General features: G+C 37.2%; 1 protein-coding gene and 1 long non-coding RNA gene across 3 annotated transcripts; both read right to left on the bottom strand.

Annotated features, from left to right (window-relative positions):
- Positions 1-12,031: 12,031 nt before the first annotated feature.
- On the bottom strand, positions 12,032-16,619 carry LOC108711645 (tubulin monoglycylase TTLL3-like). Of its 2 annotated transcripts, XM_041585511.1 has the most exons (6): positions 16,274-16,618; positions 15,118-15,367; positions 14,599-14,747; positions 13,915-14,131; positions 12,849-13,284; positions 12,032-12,178 (listed from the first exon to the last, which is right to left on the bottom strand). In XM_041585511.1, exons 1-6 carry the CDS (start codon positions 16,374-16,376, stop codon positions 12,173-12,175), a joined length of 1,161 nt encoding a protein of 386 aa, XP_041441445.1. In that variant the 5' UTR covers positions 16,377-16,618; the 3' UTR covers positions 12,032-12,172. The 2 variants fall into 2 exon arrangements, with proteins under 2 accessions (XP_041441445.1, XP_041441444.1); XM_041585510.1 differs by lacking the exon at positions 12,032-12,178 and having other exon boundaries at positions 12,727-13,284; positions 16,274-16,619.
- Positions 16,620-19,926: 3,307 nt separating this feature from the next.
- On the bottom strand, positions 19,927-20,850 carry LOC121401178. The gene is made up of 2 exons (XR_005966161.1): positions 20,744-20,850; positions 19,927-20,021 (listed from the first exon to the last, which is right to left on the bottom strand). It is a non-coding gene; the product is annotated as an uncharacterized LOC121401178 (long non-coding RNA).
- Positions 20,851-21,297: the final 447 nt, after the last annotated feature.

Below are 21,297 nucleotides of genomic sequence, written 5' to 3'. Positions count from 1 at the left end.
TCTGCACCTGTTTCTACCATATTAGTAAGTGCCCTTATATTTCAACAAGTTCCATCCTCAGACGACAAGGGTATTGACCCTTGTCTGTGTGACTATCCATGAACGCTGCCTGTACCAACCCCGGCCTGATTGAACCTCGCCTGAACCAACCACTGCCTGTCTAACCCTGCTTGAACTCTGCCTGTACTGACCCCGGCCTACTTGACTACGTTTTTCATCTATTCCCTGAATTGTTGCCTTCTGTCCAAAACCTTGGTAACGACCGTGCCCCTTTGCCTATCCAGAATTCTTGGCTCCTCTCTTATTAAGACCTGGCGGCATCTGAGTAGCTGAGGGCTCCTCCCTAGGCCAAAGGCTGCTGCTACAGGCAGAGCGTGAACAGGATTCATACATTGACAACTGCATTAGTGTTTGGAAAGGAGATGAACAACTTTGCAAACTTTTGTGGATTATTGTAACAATAAAGTGACGTGTTTAAAATGTAGTGTTATTCCTTACTGCAGGTAAAACAAGTATATTGGGTTTATTTCGGGCAGATTTATCAAGGGTAGAATTTCGAGTTATTTTTAGTGTAATTTGACTAGGGAATAGTCCGAATTCGATTTTCAAAATTTGAATTTCTAAATTTATCATGTACTGTCCTTTTAAGAATTCGAATTTGACTATTTGCCATCTAAAACCCAGTGCCGGGCCAACGTGGGCAGGCGCCCTGGGCATATGTTCTATATATGTGAATTGATTATTATAAACTCTATTATATACTGTTATATAAAGCAATGTTACCTCACACTTCCATCAATACAAATTTCTCTGCTCCAGACCTGTCAAGGTCATATAAGTCAATGTGAGAAGTCCCAATGATTTATTGATGCGCGCTGGATTTCGTGCAATACCCCAAAGTTTTCGGGTGAAAATTTAGAAAAAATCATGAAATTTGTGAAAATCAGATTTAAAAAATCTGAAAAAAAACATGAAAATCTGATTTTTTCCCCACAAAGTAAATTTTCGGGTAAATGTAATAATAAATAAGCATAAAAAACCCGAGCTGATTTGATCAGAGTTTTTAACAGAAAATATTGAGATAAATTCAGACTTTGATAAATAACCCTCTAAGGGCCCATTTATGAAAGTTTGTAGAACTTTGTTTCTCCGAATCATGCTTTTTAGCAGAAACTATCCAAATGTATTCACTTAATCCACATTTTTTTTTCTAATTTATCAATAGTAAAAAACATAAAATCTATGAATACAAAAGTACAACAAGTAAAAGCTGTCCAGGTCATGTAGAAGTCAATGGAAGTTCCCTTTATTTTCTTGCAAAGATCAGCCATTTATTCATGGTTTTAGAGAGTTTCAAAACATTCATTGTTTTACGAATTTTTTCAACAGCCGTTTTCATTCATACATTTTTATTTTGATCTTTTAACAACTTTCATGGCATTTGTAACTTTAGAGAAATAGAGTTTACGGGGGTTATTTAGAATTATACTTAAAATTATACTTAATTTTAGAATTATGTGAGCTTTTTAAAACCTCGAATTTACTCAAATGAACTCACAACTTGAATGGTTTCTTATTTAAGAAAAAACTTGAATGGAAAAAACTCGAATCAGTATGTTCGGTGTTAACAGCCCGAAAACTTTTTTACATAAACCCCAAAAATTTGAGTTTGTTTTTTTAAATCTGAAAAAAAAATCAAGAGAAATCACCTCGAAAACGTGAATTTTTCATGGAAAACACAACTCGACTTTGATACATCTGCCTCTAATTGTGGCTTACCACTAGGGGCATGTTTATTACTGTTCATAGCTCAAGTTTATGCCCTCACTGTTTATTTTATGAAGCAGTAAACCAATATTTGAGTATTTTGTACATTTCCAGCATAATATACATTATTAATCTTTTCTATCTATTCGTTTATATCACTGATCTTTAAACTTTCTATAAATGTTCCAAATATCAATAAGTGACGTAATGGTTTAGATTAAGTTCTTTTTTAAGTATCTAAAATCACAATTCAATACAAATAAACAGAACTGTAATTATGCTGGTAAATTATTGGGTATATATAATTTTATGGACACTAGAAAGCATTCCCACTGTTTTATTCATTTATATCCTATTGTAAATCTATGTAATCTATTGTAACTGCATCTATTTGTTTTTGTGCTTAAGCTTGCACACTCTTGCTCCACCTCGTTAAATAGAACCAAATGAGCATTGGAAATATTAGACTTGAGGTTAAATCATTGACTTTAATGTAATTAATGGGCAAAACTTTAATAATTGCAGCACAATGAGCTAAGGGGGCCCCAGGTATTTAAAGGTTAAAAAATGTCCTGGAGACTGTTAATGATCCTGGATAGGTGAATAAGTCTTGAGAAATGTATGGCATTTTTCATTTGTATGGTAAACAAGTTATTGTAAATTGTATTTGCTATTTATAAAACAAATAAAAACGTTTTTTAAAATGTAATGGAGAAGACAATTGGATTCATATACGCTTTATATCTACTGTAACCCACCTCCAATAACACATCTGGCCTTGACAGGGTTAACCATCTTTAATTTTTTCCACCTAAATAATTATATGAAATCCCTCTTCCGGTTGTACTGCTGTCTCTGAAAAAGGCGATAGGGTGACGAGTGCTTGAACCAGCTCTTACGTGCACGCTACTGTCTCCTGATAGCCGGCTATTTCTCTATTTCTCTGTGAGCAGTCAGGGAGTGAGTGCATTTGTGCTGACTTTGTTGGGGCTTTCTGCAGTCCTTGGAAGATTTATAGCTGACTTGGTTGAACTAAAAATTATGGGAAAACCACAAAGCTTTGCACTGTTGGGTGCTAGGAAGCTTGAGATAGGTAGGTTTGCTGCCTATCTCAAACTTCCTAGCACCCGACAGTCCAAAGCTCTGTGGTTTTCCCATAATTTTTAGTTCATTGCAAGACACAGAGTGCTGCATGCATCTACCAATGGTTCACACTCAAGTATACTTTGGTCACAGTTGGATTGGTTGACACAGACCAGCTCCCCAACTGAAACTATAAGTGCTTCGCCCTGTCCTCCTCTCGATTGCAACTGCAAAGGACAAGTGCAAGGGACACACTGGGGAAGGGAGTCATGTTTCCTTGTGAACTGGGGCAGGGGGCCCCTGAGATGACAGTCCTGGTGCTCCAGGACCCCTCAGACTGACACTACTTTTGCTTCTTCACCTACATCTGTACCATTGATAAAAGAGGCCTGCTAATTTTTATCTTATTTATTAGTGGCTAATAAAAAAGTTCACTTTAAGCACACAAAAAAAATCTTTTTGTAGTCAATTAGATTTGTTGCAGACCTTAAAAAAAAAAATGAATAATTCAGCCCGTGGGAAAAACCTTTTGGTGAGTAGAATAGTTTACAATCTTAATTGTAAAGTTCCTATACATAGAACTAGGCTGTCAATAGCAGAGGTAATACAAACATTAGGGGGCAGATTAACTAAGCTCGAGTGAAGAATTTGAATGAAAAAAAATTCGAATTTCGAAGTATTTTTTTGGGTACTTCGACCATCAAATGGGTCAAATTCGACTGAATTTCGATCAGATCAAATGATTCGAACAATTCAAAGTAAAAATCACCATTCGATAGTCGAAGTACTGTCTCTTTTAAAAATACTTTGACTACATACTTTGCCACTTCAAACCTACCGAGGTGTAATGTTAGCCTATGGGGACCTTCCCCAGCACTTTTGTAAGCTTTTTTTGATCGAATAAAAATTCTTTGATCGATCGATTAAAATCGTTTGTAATGTTCGATTCGAAGGATTTTATCGTTCGATCGAATGATTTTTATTAGATCAAACAATCGAAGCATTTGAACTAAATCCTTCGAATTGGATATTCGAATTTGAAGGATTTTACTTCGAGGGTCGAATTCGAGGGTTATTAACCCTCGAAATTCAACCCTTGATAAATCTGCCCCTATGTATTCTGGCCAAGTTTTATTATTTTTGCAGTACAATATAACAATCCATAGTCAAATTATTACTATATACTAGGTTCCGGTGCCTTCATTCAGATTAAGAAATACATTTTTTTTAATGTAATAATTAGTTATGTTCAGCACCTATCATGGCATACCACAATAAATAAATCCTGTACTATTGTCTCACAGAGAGTCAAATCAATGATAAACCAAATAAATTTAAAATCTTGATGCCTTTCTTTTCTGATATTATTTAAACCTCACACTTCAGCTATCTGTACTTTTCCCTATCACTTTCTCTCTTTATGTAAAAATGAGATTAACTGCATGGTTTCACAAGCGATAACATACTCAGAAATTTATATTGATGTGAATGCAGAATTTCTTTTATTTATTATTAATTGAATTGAAACATTCAGTAAAAGTTACTGCAACAACAAAAAATATACAATGTAAAAATTGCTTGTACAGTCCCTACAAATGCTTTTAGCAAAGTTACTCATAGTATTACAAGAACCCCTCATGGCCCTTGTGGCTATGGGTGCCTGACTGGTGCAATGTTTTATTAATTGGGTGCAAAAAAATCTTCCCCACATTTTAGGGTGTAAACGTTTTTTGGTGGAGAACACAATGTGCCTCAAAAATCATAGATAAACTGGCATATAAATTCCCCTTTATATGTGTGCCAAAATATGTAAATCATATGATAAGAAAGGAAATGTTCATGTTAGTGCACTCCAGATCCTTAAAACATAATTGTATTATATTAAAAACAATAAATATTAATATATAATTAAAAATAATTAGTCAATGGGGGAAAATAGCATATTAAAAACTTAGCAAACTAAAAACTGACCTACGTCCATAAGTTAGCAGCTAGAAGGCATTTCATATGTATGTTTATTCCACTGTTATACAATATCTCTTTAACTGCTCTCTTAAAGATGCTGAGCAAGCATATATCTTGATAATTCAGTCACAACTACTTGTTAATACAGGTATGAGACCTGTTATCCAGAATGCATGGGACCTGGGGTTTTCAGGATAAGCAGTCTTTCCATAATTTGGATCTCCAAACCTTAACTCTAGCAAAACATCATTTAAACATTAAGGGGCATATTTATCAAAGGTCGAAGTTAAAAAAACTTCGAATTCAAAAAGACCAATCGGATGGAGGTTGAAGGTTTTTTGGGGGTCAAAGTGGGCCAAATTCGGCCTACTTCGAATCGTACGATCGTACTTTGATCGTTCTTCGATTCAAAGTTTTTTAACTTCTAACTTCGATCTCCCAAACTCTCCCAATTGCCTCCATACAGGTTCTAGGAGGTCCCCCATAGTCACCTAACACATTCCTCCTTTCTTTTTTGTCATTTTTCTCCTGTTACATCATTAGCTGCTCTGCTATCCCCTCTTGCTAATTTCTCCAGGCATTCTCCATGCTACATTCCACTTTTCACCCCTAACCTCTGCTTTTTTGTTTACCATTTTTCTACTCTCTTTCCTTCTCTTCTCATCCCCAGCCCAGTTTTAACTCAATGGCTCTCCTCTCTTATGATCTTGACCTTTACCTGTCTTTTTTGAGATCCCAGCAAATTATCGAGGCAGCCACCTTCTTCATGTGTTCCTTCACTATCCTTCCTCAGCCTGATACAGAGACTGTATATTATTGGGGTAATTTTATTTTAGATTACAGAAAAGATAAGCACAACAATATCACCCAGGAAAAGATAATGTATGAATAATCAAGTAGATCACTTGATTATTCATACATTATGGATAAATAATTAGGAATTTTTACTAGTGCAAACTAGAGACCCAACATGGAATTTATCATTGGTTAATATACTGGTGAACTATAAAGCCAGTAAAGTACAATTATAGGATATTGAATTTCTAGTCCAAAAGTTGTAGGATATTTGTAGTCTTTTTAAACTTTCATTTGAAAGAATGTTCTAATGGCTCTACCAAGATCTTGGTTCCTCAGGCTGTACACAAGTGGGTTTAGCATTGGAACCAGAGCAGTGTATAGCAGAGAAAGAATCTTCTTTTGCTCTTGTGAGTTCTCAGTCTCTGGGCTCACGTAGAAGCTTATGGTTATGCCACAGAATAGAATGACTATTGCGAGATGAGAGGAGCAGCTGGAGAAGGTTTTGAGCCTACCTGCTGAAGTGTGGATCTTTAATATGGCAGAAATAATGTACATGTAAGAGATCAATATCAGTATAAATGGAATAAATCCTAATAATATACTTTCCCAGAATATAACAGCCTTGATATTTCCAGTGTCACTATGAGAATGTCCAACACAGATTTCATCTCGCAGAAGAATTGATTGACTTCTTGGGAAGAGTAGAACAGCAAATTAGAGACTAACCAGGCAAATATCAAAGAGTTCAGGGTGGCAATAAGCCAGGAAATGCTGGCCATTAGCAAACATATGCTCTTGGTCACAATGAGAGGATACTGCAGGGCTTTACAGATGGCAACGTAGCGATCATAAGCCATGGATGTCAGTAGGAAGAACTCTGCCAGAATACAAGAACCAAAGACAAAACCTTGCACAATGCAGCCTGCGAATGAAATGGTGGTGTCCCTTGTAACTGTAATGACCAACAGTTTAGGCAGTATGGCAGAGACACACATGAGGTCTTGGATTGCCAGATTACACAGGAAGAAATACATTGGAGTGTGCAGATGAGACACCAATAATACCACAGCACTAATAATTATATTGCCACATAAGGAAACCAAGTAGATCAGTAAGACCACCAAGAAAATTGCAAGATAAGCAGATTCATATTTAGAAAATGCCAAAAGGTGGAATTCAATAGGTAAAGTTCTGTTTATATTTTCCTCCTTGGAGCAGGATGAAATAAAATGAGTCTCCCTTCGGTATTATTGTTACAATGCAGACCAGCTTGGTCTGATGATGGCTACAATCAGTGGGGAGTGCCAAATGTTACGGCACCTTATCTGATACCCTGAGCCGGTCATTACAACATTTGGCACCCCTCCCCTTTGATTGGAGCTTTCATTCTTCTTTATGTAGAAAAAGCAGTAGGGGGGGTGTATGTTTTAAAAATCTTTAGTATCGTTAACCTGAAATCACTGGAGGATATTGGTTAAGGAAATACCAATGCTGAGGTCTAGGACACTGTATCACATAGATGTCCCCTGGCATGCCCCCAATTTGTTTGTTATTTGGAATATGAAGGCCAGGATTGCCAGGGAGTACAGTTTTAAAGGGAGCCTTGTACAGTATTTACTGCCTGCTTATGCCTGTCGGTCATATATGGTCAATTTCAAGGTCCAGTGTGCAGCTCATAGAGTTAAAAGTGGTAATTAGTCTTCCTATGTGTATAGTAATAAGATCACCTAAACATTCCTGACAGGGGTGTGTTAAAATCCACTCAGTGGAAACGAGGAGCCAAAAATATAAATATTTATAAAAATATAAGAAATTGTAAATAGTTATAAGTGTAATAAACTAGAATACTAAAAGTGCTACAGTGAAAGCAGAATATCAGAGAAGTGAAGCAGATTTTTGGACAATTGTTAAAGACTGCTACAGTAAGGGCATATTTATTAATAATTGTATTCATGATTTGCTGGGATTCGTGGAAATCACTAAAAAAGCATTGTGTTAAAGTTAAACTGAAGCAACCTTTTAACATTGCACCTCTTTATATTGAAATGCTTCCTGCTGAATACAATAGCAAAAGTGAATATTTTTCAGCTATATTTTTTAAAGTTTAACAGTTCAGCAGAGAAAAAAGAAAACATTTCTAAAATCTGAATTATTTGTTTATAATTGAGTGGACCATCTTTCTGATATTTGGAGCTTTCTGGAAAACAGGTTTCCTGATAACGGATCTTATATGTGTATACTTGAGTACTGTCTTTCTACTGGGTGAATACTTGTCAGTAAAAACTTACAAATATGATTTATTGACTTGGGTTTCTTGTAAGAACAAGACTTGTGGTCCAGACACCATAGTGCTAAGTCCTGCCTTTAGATGGTGGTAGAGTTCAATGGCCTTAGTCCATCAAAAGCAATGTACTGAAAATATGTCTATGAAGGTTTTCATTCATCCAGGTCATGGTATATGTAGTTTTTTGAGTTGCATGACACAATAGTAGTTCTATCTACTAAATACACAGCATTCACAACCGCTGTGAATTTCACTTGTCACCTAATTGGATAGTTACACTGCACCATTGTGATTGGATCATTGGAAGAGTTTATATGCCGAGGATTTCCCATATCAGTAAGTTGAACTGAAGAAGCTACTCGGATGAGTAGTTAAATGTCTTCAATGTGTAATCAGCAAGTCCAGTTGCTCTAGATTTACTTCTACTAAATAGATGTAATGAAAAATGTGCACTGTAGCACCATCTGGAGGCAGGATTTAGCACCAAGAATGGTGTCTGGATACAGTGCAACAAAATGTGAAATACAGATGGATTCACCTGTATATGTCAGATTGAAGCTCAGCACCCCTGTGAAACTGCCTGGGGACATATAGCAGTGCTTTAAGCCATACTCCATATGAAGGAACCAGGTAGTGATGTGTAAGGTCGTGGGTGGGGAGAGCAGGCAGAAGAGATCAACCCAGACCCATCCATGACCCAGAAAGGGGGGTGCAAGATCAGGCCAAACCCGCACAACCCACAGGTAACCCCATGAATGCGGCCAACCCGCACATCACTAGAACCAAGATATGCTCGTCCATTACATAAAAGGGGTCCAATTTTTTTTTACCAAAAGCATTTGTTGACAAGCTCCTTGATTTGAAAGTTGAAAGAAAAGCTGGCTAATTTTGCAGCGCTTATAACCGACCAGAGAAACATTACAGGACTCTTTTAGCTTGATTTTTTAGCAGAGCAACATTCTTTATTCAGAATTAATTTTAATTAACTGTAGACAGTCAGGTAAAATGCACAGCTGATGGTGCTATTGTTACAAATCCATTATATTAGCAGTTCAACAACTTCTATTATCTAGAAATATTTTTAAAAAAGTAATGAACAATTCAAGCAAAGTCTCTATCTTCAAGGGGTTGGAATGTTCTCTCTGTGTCTGTGTGGATTTCCACCAGATACTCCAGTTTTCTTCAATACTCCAAATCCATGCAGGCAGGTTACCTGGCTCCTGATAAACTGACACTAGTATGTCTGTGTCTAACTGTGATTGGGATTTAGACTGTAAGCTCCCTGGAGCAGGGACACATTTTAAGGTTGTATAATCTCTCTGAGACTCTGCTGGATATTTTGGCGCTATATCATTAAAGAATAGTAATCGCTACCATCAGTTTCAGTAAAGTGTCATGAGATATTGATCTGTAATATTTGGCTTCCAGAAAGATCTTTTGCTGTGAAGCTTTTGATATATTTGTGTTTGAACTTTCTCTTATTCATCTTTCAACTTAAAATTGGAATTGCCTGGTTACTATGGGTGAGAAGCTACTAGGGTTGCCACCTGTCCATTTGGAGGGTCAAAACTGCCTGCCCGGCTCTCCTAATTTGGAAAAATGGACAGGATTCTCTAAGATTGACACATTGATAGGCCAATCACTGATCGCCACACCATAACCCCATCCGCTGACATTACAGGTCTTTCCTCGCAATGTCACCAACCTGCCACTCGTGACATCCTTGACCCGCCACCTGGCCTCGCATTAACATCGGGGAAAGATGGAAAACCATGACACGTTCAACCAAATAACAGTCAAATTACACGGTCAATAAATCAAATACCACAAAATAAATGGCATATTCTATTGGAACATCACTGTCTGCATCAAAATAAATGTACATTTGATGGAAATATTGTACCCGCATATATGACTATACATAGAGAATAGGATTGAAGTTTATGCTCTCTTCTCTCTATGGGGCAAATTCAGTAACCTGCGGAGTTGCGCTAGCGCAGGCTTCGCCACACTTCGCCAGGCAAAGTTTCGCCAGGGCGCGCTAATTCACTAAAATCCGAAGTTGCGCTCAGGGAGGCGAAAGGTAGCGAAGTTGCACTAGCGCTAATTCGTCAAGGAAAGCAAAGTTACGCTAGCGATGCCTAATTTGCATATGGTGCCAAGTTAAAGTACAACGGACGTATATGAAGCAGCAAATACATTACACTACACAAGCCTGGGAAAGCTTCATAAAATAAAATAAAGTTGTTATATTGCCCTACACATGTGCCCACTGTATAGTTTAGGTGCCATATGTTAGGAAATGTAGGGGGGAAGGAGGGTACCCCAAAAAAATGTACGATCTTTTTCAGCCTATCACCCTTAAAAAAGGAAAAGACGCCAGCATTTTTTGGGACTTAGAAAAAATTTCTACTTTTTTGAAGCAATCCCTATCTACTCTATTGTACTTCACCTGGTCTGAGGTGGTAAAGGCAAGTCTGGCGCAAGAGGTAACGTTCAGTAAAATGCGCAAGTTAGTGAATTAGCGTAGTTATGTCCCATCGCCATAGCGCAACTTCAGCTAGCATAAGGGTGCGAAGTAGCGCTAGAGTAGCTCCACTTCGCTAGCGAATTTACAGCAGCACCTGTTAGTAAATCGGCGAAGTAAAGAAATGACATCACGCTGGCGAATTTGCGCCAGCGTTAGTTACTTCGCCCTTTAGTGAATCTGCCCCTAATTGTTTTGTGCAATATAATTGCTAAGTGACAAAAACAGTGGTTAAATCAGGGGTGTCCAAACTTTTTACAAAGAGGGCCAGATTTGGTGAGGTGAAAATGTGTGAGGGCCGACCATTCAGCCTGACATGCTGGATCCCAGGCAATATGAAATGGGAAGCCACTATAGACACTGGGACTGAACCAGCAGCAGCTGTAACACAACGACAAGTACCAGTCTAAAGCAGTGCAACCACAATTCCAATTGTGCCAGACACGCAGCAGCTGGGACAGCATACTGATATATACTGCCATAGTTTTATGCCCGGGCATAGGATTGAAGCAGGGATGCCCAACCTGCGAGCCTGACAGCTGTTAAAACCAAGTGGGCCCCGGCATTGGTGGGCCCTAGGCCCTCTAGTTGCATAATTGCATTATGTGCCAGAGGAACCAGCTGCTCTGTACCAATGGGCCCACTTGCCGCCTGCCCAGCCCATTTGCCGCTTGCCCGGCCCACTTGCCGCTTGCCCAGCCCACTTGCCGCTTGCCCAGCCCACTTGTCGCTTGCCATGCCCACTTGCCCAGCCCTTCTGCCGCATCGCTCTACACTCACGAAATGCAATGCTTGAAGGAGTACTGTGGCAGCCCAGCCAGACTGTATTTAGAGCAGCGTGGACCAGGAAGTGGATGCTGACGGGCGGCTGGCTCTGACATGCACGTAACCTCGCTCTCATCCTGGAGTGATGCGATATCCCAATAGCCAACAAGCATGCGCAGCAGTAGAGGTGCGGTTGAGCTGTTCTGCAGCGTGCACGCCGAACGCTCCTAGAAGTGTGCGTGCAGAGCGACGCGCCACGGTGGGGGGCGGATGGGGAGGCCCTGTCTAGGGTGCCTTGTGTGTAATCCGGCCCTGGCTGCGGGCCGATTAAAACTGGGTTAAATGATGTTGTGATGTCACTTCCTATCTAAAGCCTTTTTATGTGTGAAGCACACCTGTGATATTTGGTTACTCTGTTAAGCTTGAGAAAGGACACGCTGCATGCCGTTATGTTATTATATATGATGTAATGAATAGGTTGTATTATTATTATTTGTACATGATGAACTGAGAAAATATTCTTTTCTAATTTTGATAAACTGAGTGCCGCCTCTGCTCATTTGATAATTGCTATATAATTGGAAAAACGCAGAACTTTCCCCTATAAGGCTGAACACCAGATAAAAGAACCTTAAGTGAGTGCTACTGTACACTTGTACCAATATATATATATATATAGGTGTCAACTTATACCATTGTTAAAAATTATTTATATTTTTCATAAGGAAGAAAGAGTACAAAAAGCGATTAAGGAAATAATTTTAAACATGTTTTCATACATTTAATACCAATTTTATTTTAAATATATTTAGGTACAGGTATAACAAAGAAAAAATAGGCATCAAAAGGAAAGGGTTGGTTGGACTATTTCTTCCTCCACGACTCATCCCACTAGCCACCTGCTATGGATCAGAGATGGTTGTTTTCTTTAGATCTGTAAAGGTGTTTTCTTGATTGAGAGTCCCATTTCCAGTATAATTAGCCTAGAACTGGAAAAAACAGAAAACTTTTAGAACTAGAATATATATAGTCCAATAGGCTTTAATGAATCATTTTCATTATGTATACAAAATTATGTCTTCTATACTCAGATATAATACCAAAGGTTATACTCAGTGTTTAATAGATCAGTGCTATATTGCTTACAATCTTAATTTGTATGTTCTCACATAATACCTTCCTATAATTAAAAGGTAGTTAAATATTTTACTGTTCTGGATACTATTAAAACATATTGGCTTAAAATATGTCTGTAACCTTGTTCTAAGTTAAGAGGAACTGCTTAGTTGAGAATTAAAACTAATAGCTATGTCCAAAGCTGATGTTAGTACATTTTTCTTTTAAGAGCCCTGGTGGCATAACTACTTGCCTGGGTGCAATTGCAACCCCCTCACCCCCTTGGGGCCTGCTGGAGCTGCAAAAAATGTATTGGGGGGAGGTTGGAAACCTAATTTGTCTAATCTACAAGGCATTCCCATGGGGAAGAGAACTTGAAGTAGCAAATACATATCAAATGCTCTCATGAAAGTGACCCACCCATGGCATACTTATATAAATAAACACAGCCCAAAAACATTATGTACTCAGATTATGTGCCCGAGGTTATATTATTCTGACATTTATCAGTATCAAAGTTTCTGTCCCTTGACTTGCACTTACCTGTTTATATATAAGTTCAAATCCTCCCAGGTCACAGTTAGGGTCATCCTTGTAATCAATCACCACACGTACAATGTCCTCTACCATTGGTGGAACAAGCTTCTCCATCACTGACGTGTCTTTGATTATGTCCGGTTTGAGATTGATCTCAAGGAGCCAGGGCTGGAAGTTTTCTCCAAACATAAAATCTGCACCAAAAAGGTCAAAACTGTTTTTCTTGTACATCGCATTTTCCTGGGTGGCCTTCATAGTTTGAATGAGGGCTTTCTTCATCCCTGGTATAATGATTGAATCCCAGACTTGCTCTTTTCCGATTGTACAAAGATACTCTTTGAATTCGTCACTGTGCCACATGTTTTCTTCAGGCAGGTTGGGGTGACGATTTGGTGCATTCTTTAAATTCCTCTGTATGCTGTTATTACATACATGGATGGCGCTGGAAGGATAAAACAATACAATTGTCAGGTTTATGTGCCTAATCCATCACTAGTAATCCAGTGTCGGTATCCAGTGAGTTTACTAAGTATTCTAATCTTGCCTTAGCCATTCATTAGCCTTAGCAAGCTGACCACCATAGTTAGAGCAAAATTACAGAGCCTTGTAACCAATGTAACTGCTACGGAATCAGAGGTTAGAAGAACAGAGCCTTTAGCATGCTATTTGCCCACTTTACAGATGTAGCAGCAACAAACAAATATATTTCATGCCATAAAGTGATTGATCACAAATGTTATTGTATACACCGTGGATTAAACGTATAAATTACCTTTAAATTACTAGCAACTATGGCACAATTGTCCAAGGTGTTTTATAATGTAATACTTATTTGTTAAATAAAAAAAAGGTTTTATGATATTTTTAATTTCTTCGAATAAGTGCACTGTATTCCTAAAGGATTGTAAGACAAGACATACCCGCTTGTAACATGCTAAAATAAGGCAGAGAGTAGACTTATTTCTGTTTGTACATGAGCCTCTGAGAGTACAAAGCAGTGAAGTCATATCAACATCACGTCATTACTGTATAACAAATAAATAGAATGCAAGATTTTGCACCCTCTACTTACGTATCTAAACTCTTCAGCGTGAACGGCTGAGATGAGAAACGGATGAAACTGTGCTTATAGAACCAGATAGTTAAGGGGCACCAGTCCGTTATGAGGAAATGCTGACGGAGATCAATTTTGGTTCCATATACAAGAAGTGGCCTCTCTATGTACTTTTGAACCACCCATTCATTTCCGAAGGAACATATCTCTTTCAGATCATTTCTGCAATGTATCCCTGTAATAACATATAAAACATGAATCAATATCTTTGTACATCAATATTGTAGTAAACCATTTTGTAACACCTGAAGCAACAAAATAATCATGCATTGGACCAATAACTAAGGTTGCCACTTTGCTCCTACATCTCACACATCTTATTAGGAATTAATTTATACATATTCTGCATTGTGGCACAGAAATAATCATAACTGTGAATTGGAATTTATTATGTGCCAAAATGTATGAGATGAGATGAAGAACCTCATGGATCCTTCCAAAACCTTAATGGAGGTGAGGTCCCTCACCCTTGTATGGATCATATAGAAATAGCTATTACTATATAAGCTCTTGCATAATTTTCTACTTCATTTACTGTATGTGAGTCATTTATAAATATCCTGTGAGGAGCACCCACCAGTAACCTGAACTTTTGTTTCCCCCTAAACAACAATTGAGTACCCATTTCACAGATTCTCTTACCTCTTCCTCTAGATGAATTTCTTGGTTTTAAAATCCAGATGTTTTTTTCTCCATCTATATCTAGTTGTGGGTTCACTCTTCTCAGCTTACATAACAATTGGTGGCAGTAATCAACATACTTGTCTGAATTCCGTATGTGCGCACCATGACTGTAACAATACAAGGGCAGGGATGAGAGACAGTTATACATAATACACATCACACTATTGCAATATAATGTTTATGGAGAATATTATATATGAATAGGTTTATTATACACAACAAATATCTGTTCATGTGATTTGTATTAGGCCTTTGTATTCATAGATTTTATGGTTTTTACACTAAACTAAAAAATCAAGGATTAACTATAAGAAAAATTCATGAATTTGCACAAAAACTAAGATTCGGAGAAACAAACATTCTATGAACATTCATAAATCACCCCATAGAGTGTTCACTGTCATTGTTTTCCTATAATCAAGACAATTTCTTTCTAAATCGAAATTTTTATGAATTGTTTCAGCTGACATTACTTACTGCATAACCTGATAGTAGTCATCTATGAACTGTTCCCAATTAATTATCCTGGAACATATTAAGTCGTATTCGTCCTCATGTGTTGAGTAATACAGATAAAGCTGGCAAGCCACAAGGGCTTTTACTATAATATCTTCTGGAACAGTTTTCTTTTCTTTCTGGCTGGAAATAACGTCATCTTGCAAAGACTTCCCATTGCTTCTCAAAACCCATTTTAGGATACCACAAGCCGCAGTCATGTTAAAGTCATCTAAATAAAGGCACATTTTTTGTTAGAATACTCTACTTAACCAAAATATGAGACTAACTATAACTGTGAGAACAAACAGGTCCAATATTTTGTTTATAAAAAGAGATGGAACTTTGAATAATATTTCTAAACAGGCAATACCATGGTTTTATTTTCCTTTACATATTAATGTATATAGGCACAACTTATAGTAGATAAAGAGAGTTGTCATTAACATGCACTATAATGTATTTATGGGAACTTCTAATAGAGCACATTTTATTTGGGGTGGAACATTATTTCATAGGACAGCTATATAGAACCAGTGATCTGAAGTGACTAGGTGATAAGTACATCAAGGAAAGAGGAATGACTAGTCATGGCCTGGCCAGTGTTCTATATTGGAATGTGTGCTCTGTTGCCTTAAGACATTTTTCAAATGTTATATAAATACATTTGTGTAAAAGCTAAACCATAATAACTATTCCATGAAAAAACATGCAATAAATAAAATAACCTTAGAGTTAAACCAGGGGCCCCAAACTTTTTTACCCGTGAGCCACATTCAAATATAACAAGAGTTTGGGAGCAATGCAAAAATGACCTAGGGGTGCCAAATAAGGGCTGTGATTGGCTATTTGATAGCTCCTATGTGGCCTTGCAGCATACAGGATTCTCTACACGGCAGTACACCTAGTTTTTATGCAATTTAAACTTGCCTCCAATCCTGGAATTTAAAAATAAGTGCCTGTTTTGAGGCCAATGAGAGAAACATCCAAAGAGTTGGTGAGCAACTTGCTGCTCATAAGCCATTGGTTGTTGGTCACTGAGTTAAATAATACTTTGGTTTTGAAGAATATAAAGCCCTGATTTTAGATACTATACCCGAGACATAATGATATGCTACATTATTTTATGCACACTTACCAATGAATGCTTGTTTTTCATTTTGCTCACTAAACATGTAGCAACGAGGGAAGAAAGTGCCTGGATTCACATCACAGAACGAACGCCATTGCCTTAATGCCATGCACAGACCAATCTAGAATACAAAGAACATATTTAGTTATCAATTTTATAGAAATAAAAAGTCAAAGAAGATTGTAGCAAATTAATATACAAAAAATTCTAGGAATTGGAATGCAACAACATCTAGAGAGCCACTGATTGGCCACATTTCTGGCTTCTATATTCCCACCAGGTCAGAAGAAGTTACACTGTAAGTATGACCAGTAACAAGAGGCATCACATTGTTTTCTCTTGGAAACCCTATGTAAAATAATTTCCACTTCCATTTACTGGAAACCGTCTGTGGGGCAAATTTACTAAAGAGCAAAGTGACTATCGCTAGTGTAAATTCAGTGACCGGCATAACTTCGCTAGCAAAGGAGATAGATTCTAGCGGTACTTCGCTCCCTAATGCCTGGCAAATTTGCGTTCTGGCGAGTGGACGTAACTACACAAATTCACTAAGATGCGCATTTTACTGAATGTTACCTCTTGTTCCTAAAAAAATATTTGAAAAGTCCCTAAAAACACTAGCGTCTTTTCCTTTCTCAGGGTGATAGGCTGAAAAAGAGTGTAAAGTGTTTTTGGGGTAACCAGCTTCCCCCCTACATTTCCTAACTATACATTGGGCTCATATGTAGGGCAATACTTTATTTTATTTAGGTTTATTTTTTTTAACTTTATTTTATTTTATTAAGTTTTCCTGGGCTTGTGTAGTGTAATGTATTTGCTGCAACATATACGTCCATTGAACTTTAACTTCCCGCCGTATGCAAATTAGGCAACGCTAGCGCAACTTTGCTTCGCCTGGTGCAGTAATGCTAGGGCAACTTCGCCAGAGTTTGGCACCCTGGATCCAACTTCAGATTTTAGTGAATTAAAATGGTGAAGTGTTGCTCTCTGAGCGAAGCCATCGCTAGTGAATTTTTAGTGGTTAGTAAATTTGCCGCTTTGACTTAGAAATAATGGGTTCCAATCATGTTAACTGGAAGCCATATGATTCAGCTGAAAGAAGCAGGCCTGTACAGGCAGACTGTAGACAGGCAAATGTCAAAATGCCATGCACCAGTATTTATTAATGGGCTAATGTTGGGCTATTTTGGGCACAGTTTAAATACCAGGGCCTACAGTTCAGACATGGATCAAATTATCTAAATCAAGTTGCATTTTATTTTTTGTTGGGCTATTATAATAAATTGGCAAGTGACAAGGATGTGGGGTTGATTTACTAATACATTTACAAGTAGCATTTAATAAACAATTCATTTTGATCAGTCTACTGCAAGATATACATTAAATGGGAGACCTAATTGGTTGATATGAGTCATTGTAAGTCACTGCAGTTGTCTCACCTTGCATGCGAAGTACACACTGTAAAAGTTATTGGTTATCTGATCCTCTCTCAGAAGACTGGGATGAATTGCTCTGAATGACAGGATGAGGCTGGGTTGTATATCATTAGGACTGATAAACTAAAAAAAGTAAATATAAATAAAAAAGTTTATTCATGGAAGGCAAGTACACTCAAATGATTAGTAAACGTCTGGTGCATTATATTACTTCTTTAACCACAGAAGAAATAACAACTGGCCTAGTAACTGCTAGTTATACTGCTACCATACTCTGCAAGTAAGTTGCACTAAGTACTGTAGCTTGCTAGCTTGCTTGGCTCCTCTCCACCAGTCACATCATGCACTTTAACTGACTAGTAAATGTAGAACATTTATATTTAAGTCCATAGAAAGAAATATGTTTAGCTATAGGAAAGGGAAAGTCATTGTACACTGTTCTGGGTTGAACAATGACAATGGTGTGAAAATAGAAAACCTATAATAGTAAACATTAACACTATTTATCTTAATGCTCAATTAAATTGGCCATATCCATGAGTGGTTAGATTAAGATTACCCACATATTTCTTACATAGATCTTTGTATTGTACTAACGAAAATATGGATTTACCTTCTGCCCATTTGTTGGGTCACAAAATAAAGTTTCCTTGGGACCAGCATCTATCAAGAAAAAAACATTGCATTAGTATCATTATAGCAGTTTATTAGATTGCTCTGAAAGGTTCCACTAGTAGCAGGGTCTGCCCATATATCTTAGGCACATTAGGGAATATAATATACTCAACTGTATAACAAAACCATGTTATTTGGTGTCAGGTGCCTGCAGAAAAAGTATCCCTTATAAATTCTGGCCTAAGGATGTGTTTACATGGAAACCTTTCAGATCAAAGAATCTTATTCAATGTACCTTAATTAATCAATCATTGCTGTATCAAAAATCACAAAATTGTGTCTAGAATCTTAATGTCCCAATTGTACCCTAACCTTTACTTTGTAAACTCTAATTTGTAGGGCCCTATTGTACTCTGTAACCCCTTGTTTGTTATCCTCCATATATTCCTGTTTGTAACTAAGGTATCACTGCGCTATATAAATAAATGATGATGATGATGATCAGAAAGTCACTGGAAGATAAAGTTGGATGCAACTTTTATGCAATTGTCGCCTATTCCATGAGGTTGTATTCAACTCTACTTCATCAACGTTGTGCTCATGAAACCCCAGGGCAGACATTTATATGCTAGCATGTGGGGAGCTCTAGGTTCATTTTTATCATTAGCAATTCAATATTACTCAAATCCTTGAAGAGATATTTTTTAAGCAGACTTACTGAAGGTGGGGGCAATTTTCTTCACCCATCCTCTACTCATTAGGCTGCTCTCAGTGTCGTTTAATATTTCATCGTCCATCCAGAAAATTTTCTTTTTCTGTGGGATATTTAAAGAGAAACATATTAGAGATTCCAAATATAGAAATTTCTTAAAAGTGGCTTCTACAGAATAAATTGCTTGCATGGGATCATGTTTCTTATGTGTGATATTAAGGGAGCTTAAGTAATGTAAGAGAAATTAATTCATAAGTCTTGGGGTTTGTAGCTGAGCAACATTTTAATGCATCTAGGTTGCAGAATCCTTCACTTGGGCTATACAGAGAAAAGCTAGTGGTGTTCAACTTTCCCACCACCTTTATACATGGAAATAGCTGTAGTGGAAGAACATAACAGTTTGTTCTTAAAAGAAAAAGGCTTGTAATACAACTAATACTAACTGTGTACTTGTTGCATATTGGGCAGATATCAGGGATAAATGTAACAATGCTCTTCACATCTACCTATTTCCTTATGAGTTGGCTATCAGCATATCTACTCACAGCAATACACTGGTACCAATGTAAAATATTTTTAATATTGTAGTTTGCAAAAATGGTGGAGTGTGTCTATGTTAGACCCAGGTGCCTCCTTCCAGCCAATTGTGGCTCTCACAACAGGACACAAAGAAGAGCAGAATGTGGCTTATCTTTTATTCACCTGCCACTTCTAGTATTCTTTAACCTTTCTATGTAAAGTCTTTATAGCCTTGGGGAAGTCAGGCACCAAACTAAGATCATTTACATATTAAGAGATGGTCTCTCTGTGCAATGTCATTTTTAGTTTTTTTCTCCTAATATACTTATATTCACAACATTGGCTAAAAGAATTCCTGGTGCTGGTACATTACTTACTGCAATTGCTGTTTTAACCTGGTCTTCAAAGCATATGTTTTGTCTGGATACACATTCATCATAGCAACATTTATCCAGTTCAGGTGAAACTGCATCTGCAAAAGAGATATAACATACATATATTATATTGTAATGATTTATGAATAATGATGTATTATTTTAACAAACTATTAAATGAAGATGGCAATTTACTACAAAATACCCACAACTGGAGAAATTCAGAATAAAACCATAAACATGTTTTATGAAGCCACATGAGAACACAAGACAGTTCTTTGAAATAATATTATAGACCATCATGTCGTAGGACATATACAGGGGCAAATCTATTTACTGACAGTTAGGAAAGTGTTAACTAATCACAACAATTTTTCACAGTTGATAAAGGTGTAGATTAGAAGCTGAACACATTCATTAATTTGCTCATCTAAATCATGTTCCACCACTATTATGAAAGAAGTGTTGGACTATAAGGTTGAAGATAGTACAGGTACCAACTAATCCATAAGGTTAAAGATGGGACATGGAGTAGTAACAGGTACCAACTAATCCATCACTAGTAACAGGTAGTAGTAACAGGTACCAACTAATCCATCACTAGTAACAGGTAGCAACCGTTCATCCAATCAGAACTTAGCATTTAATGCCCTGCTACATTTAGCCAAAAAAAAAAAAAAGTTGAACTCGATGGACATGTGTCTTTTTTCAACCTTACTTACTATGTTACTATGTATATTAGAGGCACTAGTATTTATGTCCCCCACAGGCACTACAACACTTGCCTATTCTGCTTGGTTTTTACTAAATGTTTACTTACCATTAGGCGTCTCAGCAGTTTCACTTTTACTAGATTTATTAGCCTTCTTTCTTTTCCTCTGAGCTTTTCTTTTGATATTAGTGATAATAGCAGTTGTTTTTCTTTTGATATTAGCTATAATAGCAGATTTTCTTTTCCTGTTGGCTTCAATAGTTGTTTCAATTTTGCTATTGGCTTCATTTTCTATTTCGCTGTTAGCTTCAATTTCTATTTCACTATGAGCTTCATTTTCTATTTCGCTATTAGCTTCAATTTCTATTTCACGATGAGCTTCAATTTCTATTTCACTATTAGCTTCAATAGGTTGTTTTTCTAGTGATTCCTGTTTGATCTGTTAAGATAAAATATTGCAAGAATAAGAAATTGACAAAAGTAAGGTAAAAGTGTAAAGTAAATGCTACAGTTTCACACATTAGGCCCATAACCCACTGGTGCAATGTGGAAATGTGTCTAATTTTATAGGAACAAACTAAAGATTCATGAGCAGCCAATGTCCTCTCTTGTTTAACTGTGTATACACAAGTATGGGACCTGTTATCCAGAATGCTCGGGTT

This window comes from Xenopus laevis, chromosome 3L, assembly GCF_017654675.1.
Source record: "Xenopus laevis strain J_2021 chromosome 3L, Xenopus_laevis_v10.1, whole genome shotgun sequence".
NCBI lineage: Eukaryota > Metazoa > Chordata > Amphibia > Anura > Pipidae > Xenopus > Xenopus laevis.
The sequence above is the reverse complement of the archived record's forward strand: the minus strand, read 5'-3'. Positions and strand labels throughout refer to the sequence as shown.